General features: G+C 47.4%; 1 protein-coding gene across 4 annotated transcripts in view; it reads right to left on the reverse strand.

Moving 5' to 3' along the window:
• Positions 1–10,952, reverse strand: part of LOC142905334 (E3 ubiquitin/ISG15 ligase TRIM25-like) — a 50,004-nt gene extending 39,052 nt beyond the window's left edge. The window contains exons 1-2 of one of the 4 annotated variants that reach the window (XM_076058174.1): positions 10,665–10,952; positions 481–574 (exon numbers count right to left, since the gene is read on the reverse strand). In XM_076058174.1, the coding sequence (XP_075914289.1) occupies positions 481–574; positions 10,665–10,712 (142 nt within the window). In that variant the 5' untranslated portion in view covers positions 10,713–10,952. The remainder of the gene's footprint in view (positions 1–480; positions 575–10,664) is intronic. The other 3 variants (XM_076058173.1, XM_076058175.1, XM_076058176.1) reach the window with 3 other exon arrangements.
• Between the last annotated feature and the right edge of the window lie 4,523 nt (positions 10,953–15,475).

Here is a 15,475-nt window from a genome sequence, read left to right on the forward strand (position 1 = left end):
ATGCAAGTGATGTGGCGAGTCGAGGTGGTGAGCGTCAGGTCGATGTGTGTCATGAGCGTCAGGGGCATGCACTGGTGAGTACAGTACATCAAACTGATGATTTTAAATCTATATTTATTGTTTACTATATGTTTTATTATAAGAGCTGTTACCGATAACTCAATAGAGTCATAAAATATTGCTCACATATATGCAATGGTATAATAACCACATTTATCGCCAATTCGACTCGTGCTTGCTTCTCCAGGAAGGCATCTCTAGCGCTAATCAAGTTCTGCCTGTATTGTTATACTCTTGGCTTGTATTGAGTAGTTTGTGCTGTGAGTTAAATATGGATTTTAAAACAGCTTCTGATAATAGGACCAATAGGACTGACCAATCATACGCTCTAACAGTGGAACAAAATGCCAATCGAGTCCCTGCAATCAGAACGTGCAGAGCTGGTGTCTGTTTTTGTAGAACATTTGCATCGAGTTGTACCTGCAGGGCAGAGATCGCAACACACGTCATCTTCGGTTTTGTAGCTGTCCTTGGGACATTGTTTAGCTTCAGATCCTTCTGCATGCCGAACACCCTGAGAACACAGACAAGGAGTCATATTTAGTGAAGCATTGACACAACAAATCTGTGCCTGGAGGACATGGATGGAGACTATTTTAATGGTATTTCATTTCGCAGGAATATGACTTAAGCATTCATATTCTAATAATAGGGTTTCTCCCCTTTTTTCTGGCAACAAAACTGAAACCTTTTTACGAGGATTCATGTCTGCATTAACCACAATACCTGCAGTCAAAATGCAAACAAAAAACATACTATGATAATATATGCATTTGCCTTGAAACTGATTGGTCCACACCAAGGGACGGCTTTCTTTTGAGCCTCGACCCAATTGGTGCTCGACCAGATGACGCTTTTTGGCGTACACCTATACACGTTTTGTTGCCAGAAAAAATGGGAAAACCCTATTATTTTAATTTGGTACTGGTAAAAGAGGTCTAATGATGTAGACATTCATATTCTATTGAAAAACACCTCAGATTGAGAGTTAAATTAGACAATTACTGCAGCTCCCCCAAATCAAGCAGTTAATAAAATTCAAGAAAACATTAGTGTATATGTCACTAATGACTAAATTGTATTTGTACATGTTTTTTTATGCGCCTTTATGGATATCCCATATTAATTAATCACGTGTAATGGTGGCCAACAACTTCAATCCAATTTCCGTTATACCACGCTGAGAATGCATGATCTGTAGTCTGGAATTTTACAGAAATAGCTACTATTTAATGTTATTGAAATGCAAATGCTATTGTCTTTCCACTGTAGATATCCATGAAACGGGTTTATATGAACTAGCGGTAAGTACCCGGCGTTGCCCGGGTGAAAAAGATAGACACACATCGACCCACATACATAGAAACACATGTACCTAGACGCACACACACACATATGGACTCACACAGACAGACGTCGACTTTAGACACACACACATAGAGTTACACACACATCGACTCACACGCACACAGACTTACAAACACATATCGACTCACACATACAGACATAGACTCAACAACAACAACCACCGTTATTTGCCATTAAGTGGCATTGACGTCACCACGATGCTTGTGGCAGGCTATGTGCACCTTGAGGCCACGTGAAGTGTCGAACGCCCGCTGGCATGAGGTCACGGGGCAGACCCAGGTGCCACAGGTCGACTGACTGAGATGACTGACTGATGCATCATCTGTGCCCTCTACTGTGCTAACTTTCTGTGCTTTAGCCACCTGGTGCTCCACTCGTTGTTCTGAGCGTGGCTTTTCCACCCTCCTTTGCTGGAAGGCGACTGCCTCCAACTGGCCAGTAGCGTCCTTCATGAGGCTCTGCCACAGAGGCCGATCTTGACACCGCTGGTACCAGTCATCGACAAGTCCACTCAGCTCTACATCATCCTGTACCAAATCACTCCATCTCTTCTCTAGCCCGTGATGCGCCCGTTTAGCCCCCTCGATCCGGCGGAACAAAAGCTGTTTAGGCATGCGTTGGCTGGGCATGCGGACTACATGGCCCAGCCAACGCAGCCTTGCCTGCCATAGGAGGTCATCGAATGGACTTTGTTCAGATCTTTCAAGGATTTGTGAGCTCCTCACACAATGCAGCGTGGTTAAACCCAGGATGGATCGTAGGTAGGCCAGCCTAAATGTTTGTAACCGGCGAAGATATTCCATTAGGGGGGTTCAAGTTTCGCAAGCGTAGAGAAGGGAGGCAATGACCGTGTCCGAGAAGACCAGGAGCTACATGCGGAGCGAGAGACCAGGTAGCTTCCACACAGTATCACGCAACCGATGAAAAGATAATGTGGCTCGACTGATTCGGAGTGAGACCTCTGCTGATAAACCGGAGCTAGTCATGAGCACCCTACCCAGGTATGGGAAACTCTGCACTCTCTCCACAACTGCCCCATCACCAATTGGGAGTTGTGGGAGTGGAGTGTCAGATGGTACAAAATACCCAGGCAGGTGCTTAGTTTTGCTGGGGCTGATGGTAAGGCCCCACCTCTAGGTGGCAAGCTCCAGGTCCAGCAGCAGCACCTCGAACTCCTCCTCAGAGTGAGCAGCAATTATCAGATCATCGGCATACATAATGTGGTTGACCAATAGGGAGCCATCCCTTGACCGCACCCGGGCATCGATCAGCCTTCCATTGTATCTGTACCAGATGGGAATTCTTCCGGTATAGGCATTGAAGGCTTAACGAACTACGTGGTCCAAATATATGTAAAAGATTGTGGGAGCTAGAGGACATCCCTGTCGCACCGCAAGGTGTAGAGGGAATGGCTCTGACTCATGGCCACGTAGTTTGACGTGGGGCCGCTCAACATCATGAAGGTCCTGAAGGATCGTGAGTAGAGGGCCAGCGACTCCAAAAGCACGAAGAGCAACCCACTGAGCCCAGGCCTACTGATGGTATCATAGGCCTTGAGTAGGTGAATAAAGCACACACATGGACTAACACGCACACATGGACCTACAGTCACTTAAAGAAATGGACAAACACTGACTAACATGGAGCCATGTACACACAGCGACTAACACACACACACATAGACTGACACACACACACATACATAGACTCACACAAACACATACATAGACTGACACACATTGCCGTACACACACATAGACATATTGACTCTCACACACAGACATATACTTTAGATACACACACATGGAGTTACACGCACATATCCACTCACACACACACACATTGACTTAGACACACACACATCGAGTGACACGCACACATGTACAGACTTACACACACATGTGGACTAGAACACACACACACACAGATTGACAGACACACAGACACGCAAACACACATTGACTTACACACTGACATGGAGCCATGCACACACATCGACTAACACACACAGTGACTGATACACACACATGGACTGACACACACACTTGGACTGACACACACAAACACATCGACGTACACACACATTGGGCGTTCTCGGTTCGAATAAGACAGACACACACATGGAGTTACACACAGACACATGGACCTACACGCACACACATATGTACTCAAACACACACACATCGACTCACACACACATGGACATGCACAGCAATCCCCGATGATGGCACAGCTATCAGCATTGCGGTACTACGTATCAGTAAATAGCGGGACATGAGCAATCGAAACAATAGAAATGCATAGAAGAAATAAGCTGATATAAGTGTACATAAAATAGCAGCAGTACGTACAGGTAAAATGAGAAGCAGACTACAGTCTAGATGATAGACTCCCAGTATGCCGACTCAATGACAAAACCATTGCTACAGTGGACACAAAAAGCTGGCAATACAGGCAGCAGCTTAAAAAGCAGGATACATTCGACATGAAAGGTTGGCAGTACACTGAGTGAAGTAAAGAGACAGGCAACAGATTATAGACTGGCATACACTTATAATGGTAAATAGGGAAATTAGCAGTGTAGAAAATAAAGTACCCCCCACCCCACCATCCCCCCGCCCGAGCTACAATAATCCTACAAGAAACTATGTAAGCGCTCTAATATTAGTATGTACCGACCCTAGAGTAGTAAGTGCACACATTGGGGTGGAGGGGGGAGAGAAGAGGACATGACACTTGGATGAATTTACCGGCATGTTTTCGTGCATTTTTTGTGCATTCTGAACGCGAAGGAGAAATCACGGTACAGACCCAGGTGCCATGAGTTAACTGACTGAGATAACCGGCAGATGTACCACCTGTGCTCCCCACTGGGCCACCTCGCTGAGTTGTGTCCACCTGGCGCTCCACTCGTTGTTGTGAGCGTTGCTTCTCTGCTCTCGATACTCTGATAGTGTGCTGTTTTTGAGTTGTACGCCTTTTGGCGTCATCTAATCCAACACCAGTGGAAACTAGGCTCTAAGAAAAGCCGTCTCGGGTGTGGACCAATAAATTTCAAGGACAGTGCATATCATTTATAAGAGGTGTCTCTTTTGTGTTGTGGTTATTGCAAACATGATCCCTTGTTTAAAGGTGTCAGTTTTGGTGCCAGATAAAAGGGTAAAAACCTATCACTATATCTTGCAACTGGCAAAGGAGGTCTCATAATGTCTGTCCAGACCTTTCAATTATGTGTGAACTCCTCACAAAATCCAGCCTGGTTAAAAACAGGATGAATTGTAGGCAGGCCAGACAGACCATTTCAAATGGCACAGATGTTCCTTCAGAGGGGTCTGCACTCCACAAGTTTAGAGAAGGAAGTGCATACCTGTGACCAAGAAAACCTGAAAGCTTTGCAAGGAGTGGCAGACAGGTAGCTGCCACGCAGCATTACGCAGTGGTTGGAAATATAATTCTGCTGGAATGATTCGGAGTGATATCTCTGCTGCCAAAACTGAGCGGTTGTAAGCACACTCCACAGTAACAAACTTCTCTACTCTCTCCAGAACTGCCACAAACCTTATGGCGAGTTGAGGGGTGAAGTGTTTGATGACACAAAATACCCAGGCAGGTGCTTTTTTTTTGGTCAGTCTCATAGTCAGCCCGACCTCTTAGTGGCATGCTCCAGGTTGAGCAAGAGAGCCTTCAATTCCTTCCCAGATTCAGCAGCAGTAACCAAATAATCAGCACACCCTTATTATTAACCAATAAGGTCACCGATCAGCATCTCATTGAATCTGTTCTAAATGGAAACTCCTCTGGTACAATTTTAATGTTGCTCTCAGAGACACCATCTTGTTGTTTGATATATATATATATTTATTATGAATAAAGTCCGCTTACAACTTAACGAGTAATCGCGAGTGAATATATACACTTGGGTAATTTAAATACTATATTCTGAGACAAAGTAACACCAGCCCTTCAAGACTACATGGTGCCCACTCCAGGATGATGCGGACGACCTGCTCCAAGGTGACGGCGGCGGCGACGATTCCCCACAACAACAGCCGCGAGGTCAAGTTCGCACCGGCTCTTATTCCTCTCATGACCTGGCCACGCCCCTATCCCCAAACTCTCGCTCACCACACCTGGCCCTGTCAATCTCTGCCCTTATTACCATTTACGCCCGTTGGGTCCCGTGCTTCCCCTCACGTTATTTTCTTTAGTGGCCTGCCCCCTGGCATTGTTTTTGTTAGCTACCTCACGTGATTCAGATATCCGATCCAGCGTGACCTGCAAGGTTGCTGGCAGAGAATGACTCTTCCTTCCAGAGGACAGACACAATTGGACATCAATTGTGGGTTCACTATAGCGGTCATACATCAGTAAAAACAGGGGAAATCCCGTGGAGGTACGAGGGGCCATCCTATATGCTGCCTGGACCTCAGGGATGTGTTGGTCCCAATTTGCCTGCCCTGCATCGACTGCTTGGCAAAGCATTGATGTTAGGGTTTTGTGAAGGCATTCTACCATGCAGTCTATCTGAGGATAGTAAGGCGACGTCCGAATCTTCTTTGTGCCTAGCACGTCACACACTTCACGTAACAACTTCAATGAGAAGTTCTTGCCTGGGTCCATAAGGAGCTGCTCGACAGCATCTGAATACAACCCTGGTTAGTAAAAAAATTGTAAGGGCATCCTGCTCAAAAAAACTGTGCACAAGAGGTAGGGCACAGCCAGTGTTTTTGAAAGCAACACCGGCCCTGACATCTCAATCTCCTCCAATCTGATGCGTGCTTCTATTTGTGCTACAATTCCCATATTTCCCCCATTTGCAACACGCATTCACCACCAGCATCACACGACGATTTTTAAAGGGTAACGTTTAAAAAATAACCTCAGATATGATAGTAGCCGAGGCACCTGTGTCAACCAACACACGAACTTCCACTCCTTGTACAAACCTTACTATTACCAATGAGCCAGCCGTCGCTGCTACTACTCGGCGTGCCAGCTTTCGCCACTGCGTTCTCGAGTTTGGCAACCGCTTTGTCGGCCATGCTAGCTGGCAGTCCACCCTGACCAGAGAATGGGAGATGGAAATGGTCTCTGCGAGACCACGTAGCCCCGATGCGTGATATTCTTCCAGCGGCCGGTTGTTAGGTGCATCGTGACTTGCCTGGGGGGGGCTGGGATGTGGTGGTCGACGAGGCGTTGGATGTGCGGGACTCTGTCGATGTCTGAGTGATGATTTGGCATCCCCACACGAAGTGTCCAAGCTGGCCACAACGGAAGCATGCAGTCCTGGGCGCTCGCAGCAATGGCGCTGCCTCGACCGGGATCGCCACTCCCGGTTCCGTCGCGGCATCTCACTTTGCCGCCGCTCCCATCAATGAACCGCTGCCGTCACCTCCCCCGTAGATTCGGCGCCATCCTCCGTCAGCTCCTCTATGCCCCGTGATGGTCCGCTGTTCGATCCATCTCCAGTCCACGGCTTCCCAGTCCATGCAGCCACCCAAGTCCGTTTTCGCAGGTTTCTTGCACTTGCAGACACCTGGCGGCCCTCAAGGATGTCTAAGTGTCTTCGTCGATCACCGGTAGCATGACTTCCATTTCAGAAGCCACTTAAAACATTTTCTCCATTATAAGGGGGTCGAGCGCTGCTTGATACAACTGCGGGTAGGCCACCAACCCCAATGCAATCAGCGCGCCTCGTGTAGTTGGTCCAGTGTGACCTGCAAGGACACCGGCTAACCTGACACGTTTTTGGGAGTCTTTCCCAGCTGTGTTTCTATGGGAGGTTCATGCTCCCTGCCATACATTATGTAAAAAGAGAAAACCCCGTGGAGGTACGTGGCACCAGTCTATATGCTGCCAAAACCCCCGGGATGTGGAGATCCCAGTCAATGTGTGTCTAATCTATGACTTGGCAGAGCATTAGCATTAAGGTCCTGTTCAGCCATTCCACCATACTGTTTAAGGGTGGTATGGGGAAGTGCGCGCCTTTTTATTTCCATGGTGCCCGACATACCCCCTTTAGAAGTTTTGACGAAAAAATTGTCCCTGGTCATTGAGGATCTGCTCAAGAGGACCGTTGTCCATCACATATCTGTGAAGGAATTCATCAGCAATTGATGCTGTGGTTTGGTCAGGCAGCGGCCATGCCATTGGCCACCTTGTGAGATATTCCATCCCCATCAGAAGAGATATTCCCCCTTGATGAGCATGAGATTGGCCGGATGATAGAGGGCGACCAATTCGTTGACTCTAGAGACAACAATCGGCTGTAAGGGTGGCTGTGACCTATGTACAGGTGGTTTCTGATGATGTCCGGGCTCTCGTCCACTCGAGCCATCACCTGGGTCTTCCGGCTGATGTCCTCCTAAGCCTTAAGTCACCAGGCCACCCACAATAAAGTCTGTGCCTCCGAGTCCAATATAGGGAGCACCATGGCCATCTCTTGGACCAATGCCAGCATTTTCTCCATCACCAGGGAGTCCAGTGCCGCTACGTCCAGCTGAGGGTAAGCTGATTGCTCGAGCAATCTGGTACATGAGGAGCGACTCGGCTTCCTCCTGCCTGCGCCGATGAAATTTCCACTTGATGGTGAGTTAAAGACCTCTGCCACCTCAAGACCGGCTAATTTATGCGTGATTCTCCATTCCATCAGTATCGCCTTGAAGATGGTGAGGGCCTCGTTGGCAAGGCCTTCAGTGCTTTGGCCTCCGACCAGTTCAAGGTCTGATAGGTGGCTTAAAATTGGCGGACGAAGGCCCCCATTCGACGCCCGCCACCACAAACTTTTTCACCGGCCCCAGCCGGCGAGGTCAGTTGGCCACTCTCTCCCATGCTGCCACGGCTGTTTCTTGAACCACGGCTGCACTGAGTGTTGCCAGTTCCTCAGTTTCGACCACCGATGGCGAGACAGTTATAACCGCCGGTTCCGTGGTTCCAACCACCAATTCCATAGTTTCTGCCACCATTTCCACCACTCCCGGCCTCTCCATCCCGGCGAGCTTTGTCACCAGCTGGGAGAACGTACCTGCAAGTCAATTGATCCACCCCTCCAGCCTCTCCCAGCTGCTGGTCACCAGCGGCATCAGAGCGAGCAGACTCTCTGGCCGCTGCTGCTGCATCTCTCGCTCGACCAGCGTGTTCATCGCCTCTCCTGTGGTCTCGAGGTTGGTCTCTGGGTGCTCGTCTCCTGGGACGTTCTGAAGGCTGACCCCCTCATTATCGTACGTCGTCGGTGGGTTTCTTCATCGGCTTGAGTGTGACATTCTTGAGGTAGACCACTTATGACACCAGTTGTAATGACGCCAACACACATGTGCTTGGAGCCTCTTTAATTCGTGACACAGCACCAACTCTAGCCCTGGCTTCTTCCTGTAGCTTTAAGCTCATACGCTCTGCCGAAACCTCCCCTCCCCTTGTGCTCTCCCCTTTCATCCCTATCATGCCCCTCCTCTCGAAATTTCCCTCACTGTCGATTTTCCATCCTATCCCCATCCTTCTCCCTTAACGATCTCAACCGTCGCCTCAACTCTAAACCTCTGCTTGTCAGTTTGAACCTCTCCTCCAATCCCTTCAAACCTTGCCTTCTGACCAACCATCATAGTGACCTCTCTGCACCAATAGTAGGCCTTGGTCTACTTCCTGTAAGTCTGTTTGGCTGCGCATTTGCTTGTGGTGATTGCTTCCTAATTTCTGTCATTACAGAAGTATGGTGCCTTTACCAACCAGTAATGGCCAGCGTGAAGTATGGTCACATGACCCACCGAACCTGGGGGAGGCTGTCATTCAGCAGTGAATTGACCAAAGGGATGTGCTCTGTATGCAAGCATAGCTATTCGTTATGCCGACGTCAATGTACTCATTAACGGCTAAGTTGACCTGGGGAAGGTGCAGAATCGCTTTAGACATTAATCGCTGATGTTGGATGCAGGTAGGTACTGTACTCAGGTGACCAGTTACGAGTGCACTGCGTCAACCACTATACCTTCCCTCTGCTCTAAAGTGACCCATGCAAACACAGGCATGCTGCATACATTGAGTAGAGGCGGACGGGAATGTGCTTAGCTTGCCACTCCCCCCATGACAACAATACAGTAATTCAGAACACTTGATGTTGGTACCATTCTGATTGCTCAAGGTTATCACAAAGGCGCAATGTTTCACAGACATTGCAGTGGTTTTACAGTCGTGCTGATGTTGCTCTTAGGAATAACAATCGAGTAATTTGCAGGTATTTTGGGGGGTATTGAGATATTTGATAAATACCAGTAAGTGTGTGTTTATACTCCCATTCTGACTTCCTCTCCGCTACCCTACAATTCACTCCACTATACACCTCTCACCCCATAAATACAGCTATAATATACATAGCTACATATGACTATACGTACAAAGATAACGATACACATGTATAGAAAATCACCCGGAATGCGCCAAGGTCTTTGAGGCAACCAGGATTGAGCCTGGATAGTGCTTGGATCTGCATCAACAATGACCCGTAGGCTTCTGCGGGCTACATTGCCAGCTGAGGGCAGTTCGCCAAAGTCAATTATTGAACTGTGCTCTGCTCCAATATATCGCAGTCACCAACTTGCACTGATCACATTGAAGTATGGTCAGATAACCCCTACGGCATGCTTGGCGTGGAGCGGTCCTCATAGTGCTTGTAAGTGTACATACTGTGGGTAAGACAGTGTTCATGAGCTCCAGCAGCCTCAGGTTATTTTTCCCTACAGGACCTAAAAAGAACCTTCCAACGGCCATGAATACATCTCGCATGACACATGCACTGCACACATTTAAAACAGCGCAAATAAATAATCCAGAGTTTTATAAAAAAAAAAAATTGCCTGGTGACTTTTGATATTTGCTTAGAAAGCCAGAGTAAATGTGTTACTATGTGGAAACGTAGAATGGAGTCCTGCATATTTCTTCTTTATTGAAACAATAACTTGTTACTTCCTCTTTGGTTCTTTCAGTAAAGTCGCATAGGTAGAAAAAATACAAATAAAATGACAAATAATATATCACAACGTTTCGATCGCAACACAAGCAACCGATCGCAACACAAGCAACCGATGGCAACACAATCGATCGAAACGTCGTGATCTATTATTTTTTCTACCTACGTGATTTCACTGAAAGAACCAAAGAGTGTGGATTCTTGCAGTCACGAAAGCTTCAAATCAAACTTGTTACTTGTTTCATAAAGTGTATGTATGCATGATTAAAGCACTCACCAGCATAACGCAACCGATAACGACGATAAAGAGCAGCTGAGGTCCCATCCGGTCTCTGAGACAGCTTGAGTTGATCTGAGACGCCGGGACTTTATTCCCGTGGAGACTCGGGAGTCCGATCACTACCCCTGAGCAGCGCTACTCCTCAGCAGTTTAGAGAGAAAATATTATCGCGTGTTCTTCAAGACTGCCAGCCCATCACGTGAGCTGCACATACAGTATAAGTTAAAGAATTTGAAGCCAAACCGGTCGGAGGGGTTTTCATTTAGCAGCGCATGACCAAAAAACATTGCCTGAAAGAAAAGAGACAAGCAGACCAATGTGTCCTTCATTATTTTTCTGTAACACCCAAATGTCCGACAGACTCTTGGGAGTGCATCATTTCAGAAGCATTGATACAGTGCAAGCAAATTCCAGATAGGTTTTGATGTAACAGTCTCATCATCAGAATAAATATTGCTTGAATCAATGCTGGTGAACTGTCACGTGTAATAGGCAATTACCTATGTTTAAGATCTGGCTGTCGCCTGATGAAGCTAGTTGTAATTACTGGCGAAACTTCACACTCAGATTGTAAATGTTGTGGCTTGGCTCTCCAACACACTGGTGTGCTGTACTCGTGACGACTTGGCATGTTCCGTTTACGTACCAACCCTTACGAGTTGGCTGTGTCAGGTGGTGGCTGGTTTTAACAACACATTTCTATATTTACGTGATCTAACCCAAAAAACCTCTTATGAATATGCTGTTTTCCCACCCGCGATTAGCCCTCATGGCTGCCAGTCGGCGTACTAACAATACATATGTATGTATGTTGAACTTATTTTGTTTAACTATTTGAGGTCTAGGCAGTCTCGATTACTTTGGAGATGATATACTGTACCCTAAGTTTGGCCCCAAAGAGCCTGAAACATGTAATGTGATTTATTTGCTTTCGTTCAGAGTGTACAATGGAATGCTAACTCGTGCTACACCTATTTGCACTGTAGCTGTTCAAGAGATAAGACGCTCAAATTTGGAAGTGACCCTTGTGCCAGTGTCTGCTGAATCATACCACTTCTAGTTGGTCGCATGTTTCTTAACCTTTTAGCTGGCTGTAAGTCCTCAACATAAACAAAGCACTAACATTACTTTTAGATATAGAATTATTATGTGATGATAAAGCGTTGGCAGTCATGCACAATCAAATATAGCAAACTCTAAACACATTCCTCAATAACAGTCAGAAATAGAAAAATCATAACTGGTGAAAATTTCAGGCCATGGTTCTTCTTCAGAGCATACACAAAATGGTTTAAGAATGTCAATTGATATAAACGTCATGCGTTGTATGTGTTGAGGAGTAGTGAGTGACGTCATGTCACGCTCGCCTCCGGTACGGTGACGGGATGTCCACCTGGGGTATTTAAGGGGGGACCCGTGACGTAAAGGGGTTCGTCGTGGGAGTCCGGGGAAGGTGAAGGTTGGGAGTTGGGACCCAGGGTAGGGGAAATATAACACGGGATCAAGCGTGGCTCCGTTCCCGACTGACAGAAGTTGGATCATCCCTCGGCCAGTGCAGTGGGAAGAGCCCAGATAGTCGGGGGGGGGGGGGTGTTAGGGATTCCCAGTACCCTTCCCTGGGGGGAGAATAGAATAGCCCAGGAGTGTAGGAGTGAGCAGGAACAGTTAGACGTAAGCCTCCAAATAAACCTTGGTGTCAGCCCTTCTGAAGATCTGCCTCCGTGCCATAATTTGTACCGTAACATATGTATAGATGCATTTTCTTTTATGACAGTGTGATTTATGAATATGTTGAGTTGTTTGAAACATGATGATGAAGATGATTACAATTCGTAAAACATAGCATTGGCAGGGGAACACGTGCACAAACTGCAAAGATTATGTTTTATTTTCATTATTTTTTTCCCTTCTACATGACTTTACCGAAAGAACCAATAATATGAATCCCTGCAGTCACGAAAGCATAATTTGTATTGTTTTATTTTGATTAATGTATTATTTCCCTTCTACGTGACTTTACCGAAAGAACCAAGAATATGAAACTGCAAAAACTTCCCCACCATCCTAATTAGCATCACTCAGCGGAACCCACCTGTGTGGAAGCCTTTTGGGAGCGGTGGGGGGGTGGTGGATCACGAATATTTGTGAAACTCAATAATATCTGAAGCTGCAAAGTAGCCAGATATTATACATCTGTCAGTTCTTTTCCAGTTGCTACGCTGGACATTGTGGTGGGTAGAACAAGGTAGAGCAGAAAAAACATGTAACTGCAATATGCATCTCTGTCTAGAGATCCCCCCTTTACCACCAACCCGTGTTGGCCAGCGTCGTGAAGGCCAAACAACACCACGAGACGCACGGCCTGTGGATGTTGTTTGCATTTTGACTACTTGTGTTGTGGTTATTGCAAACATGATCCCTTGTATAAAGGTCTCAGTTTTTGGGCCAGATAAAAGGGTAAAAACCTATTACTATATCTTGTTACTGGCAAAGGAGGTCTCATAATGTAAGTGCTTACCCGAGCTCTCAAAACTCTGATGGTGCGCTGTTTTTGAGTTGTACGCTTTTTGGCGTCTTCTGGTCCAACACCAATGGAGACTGGACTCTAAGAAAAGCCGTCTCGGGTGTGGACCAATCAAATTCAAGGACAGTGCATATTATCAGAGTTGTCTTTTTTGTTTGCATTTTGACTACTTGTGTTGTGGTTATTGCAACATGATCCCTTGTATAAAGGTGTCAGTTTTTGTGCCAGATAAAAGGGTAAAAACGTATTACTATAGTTATTAATGTATTAATAAATATATATTGCTGAACAACTGCACACGTCCAAATGTGTGGCTCGCAGATGAATAGCTCCGTCCATAGCAGAAACACCCGACTTTAATGATCTCTATTTGGCCATGAGCAGGCAGTGAACTCGGATCGCTGAGCTTCGTAACGTAGTGCGCTATCCACTGTGCCACTGCTCCCCACACGAAGTCATACACAGGCGCACGTACATGCTGAGGGGAATCCCCGCCGTGTGATCAGTGCCCGCCTGCCCCCATAGCCACCCACCCACTCCTGACCCCCTCTCCACTTCCTCAGAGCTGCCCCACCCACACAGCAACAGCAGCAGCCCAGAATTCGCCGATCTCATCTGATATTAGCTAATGAGCGCGAGTCTGAATAGTGCTTGGATGGGCTACCATGCACACAGAATGCGGTCGACTCTCATGGGGCTGCATTGTCTCTGCATCTCTCCTTCCCCAATATCTACTTCTAGACGTGGTGAAGTATGATCAAATAACATCTCTCCAATGTGTGCGTGGGTTGTACCACGTGTTGTGGAGACGCAGAACAAAATTCCCTACATTCACTCCGCCCAATCTCGTTCTTGATGATGCCAGAGAGCGCAGAACGGCTCATCAGCGATGTCTTGTTCATGAATGGCCTCTACTCGAGGGCTTGTTTACAATTAATAAATTCCCCAGTGGTGGGAAGCCAGAATATCAGACTATTTTTTTCAGAATATGTATATATACTGCAGGAGAAATACTATGAGTTATAAAGCTCTTATTTACAGATGTCCAGGAGTGTGGGGCAGGCTGGGAGCGGGTGGCAAAGGAGGGGGGAGGGAGAGGGGTGGGGTCTGGGAGAAGCGTTTGAGAATGCCTCGACTGAGCAGTTGAGGGGTGACGTCACCGTGCTGGGGAGCATGCATGGTGACGTCACCATGCCAGGGACGGATAGCCCAGTAGCAGATAATTTGAAAAACTCGGACATTGTTAGATTCTCATCGGTGGTGCATTTTCTTTAATTGTTCATTAACATTGATATAATATTTTCTTGGTAGTTGGTGCAAATATTGCGCTATAATAAGGCGCTGTAGGCAGCTGACCTGCCACCACGCTCAAGGGCCAACAGGGGGCAGCCGAGAGAGAGCGAGGTGGGTAGGGGTTGACCGAAGGTCAAACCCCCGCCCCTCCGTGACCGGAGGTTGACACCCCAGACCCTCCCAGGGGCTAGGGGCTGAGGGGGATGGGGCCACCAACCACTTCCTAAGACCCCTTAAGAATTAAGACTATCTAAGACCTTCCAGAAGGTTATGGAGGGGGAGGGGGGGTCATGAGGGGAGGTGTGACCCTGACCTGGATATAAAAGGCCGGCCCTCTGAATGGGCTGGGCAGTGTTCGCCATCTCAAGCTGGAAGACATCTGAAGACTTGAAGACTGTACCAGCACTCGGGAACCCTCAACCGAGGCTCTCGTTAGAGCCCATTGTAAGCGGACCCAAGGTAGCTCGGACACCCTGGACCCTCCCCAAAGCTCTTGCTAGAGCCAGGGTTGCAATGGACCAGAGCAAGTCCTGGACCCTGGGTGGGTCGGTCGGTCCAGTCTTCGCCTATCCTCCGTCGCAAGGGACCAGCGTGTAGTGTAGACCAAAGTGCGTAGGACACGCTAGAAGTTAGGCTGTCTCTCCCTTAGGCTATCGGGTGGAAGGGGCCGTACCCTTTCGTGTTACAGTAGTGTTTAATAGAGTTGTTAAGAGTTGTTTCAATAAATGCGTTGCCTCCAACTGACGCCTTTGTGTGGTTAGTTACAGACACAACACAAGTAAGAATTGGTCGTAATTTAATTGCACTCCCCATGATGCTCGCAGCTGGTAGTATCCCACACGTGTCAATAGAGGATGGAAGAGTAACTGAGTCCAGTATCCAAGGACTATGGCCTAAGGGACCAATGGTAACCCCAGACCACTGGAGGGGGCTGGGTATGACATCACCCTCCCAGGACCTGGTGGAAGGTTCTGGAAGAAAGGTGTGGCCG

Source organism: Petromyzon marinus, assembly GCF_048934315.1.
Source record: "Petromyzon marinus isolate PM22_M1 ecotype Great Lakes invasive population chromosome 68 unlocalized genomic scaffold, UKy_Petmar_22M1.pri1.0 chr68_unloc.1, whole genome shotgun sequence".
NCBI classification, from domain to species: domain Eukaryota; kingdom Metazoa; phylum Chordata; class Hyperoartia; order Petromyzontiformes; family Petromyzontidae; genus Petromyzon; species Petromyzon marinus.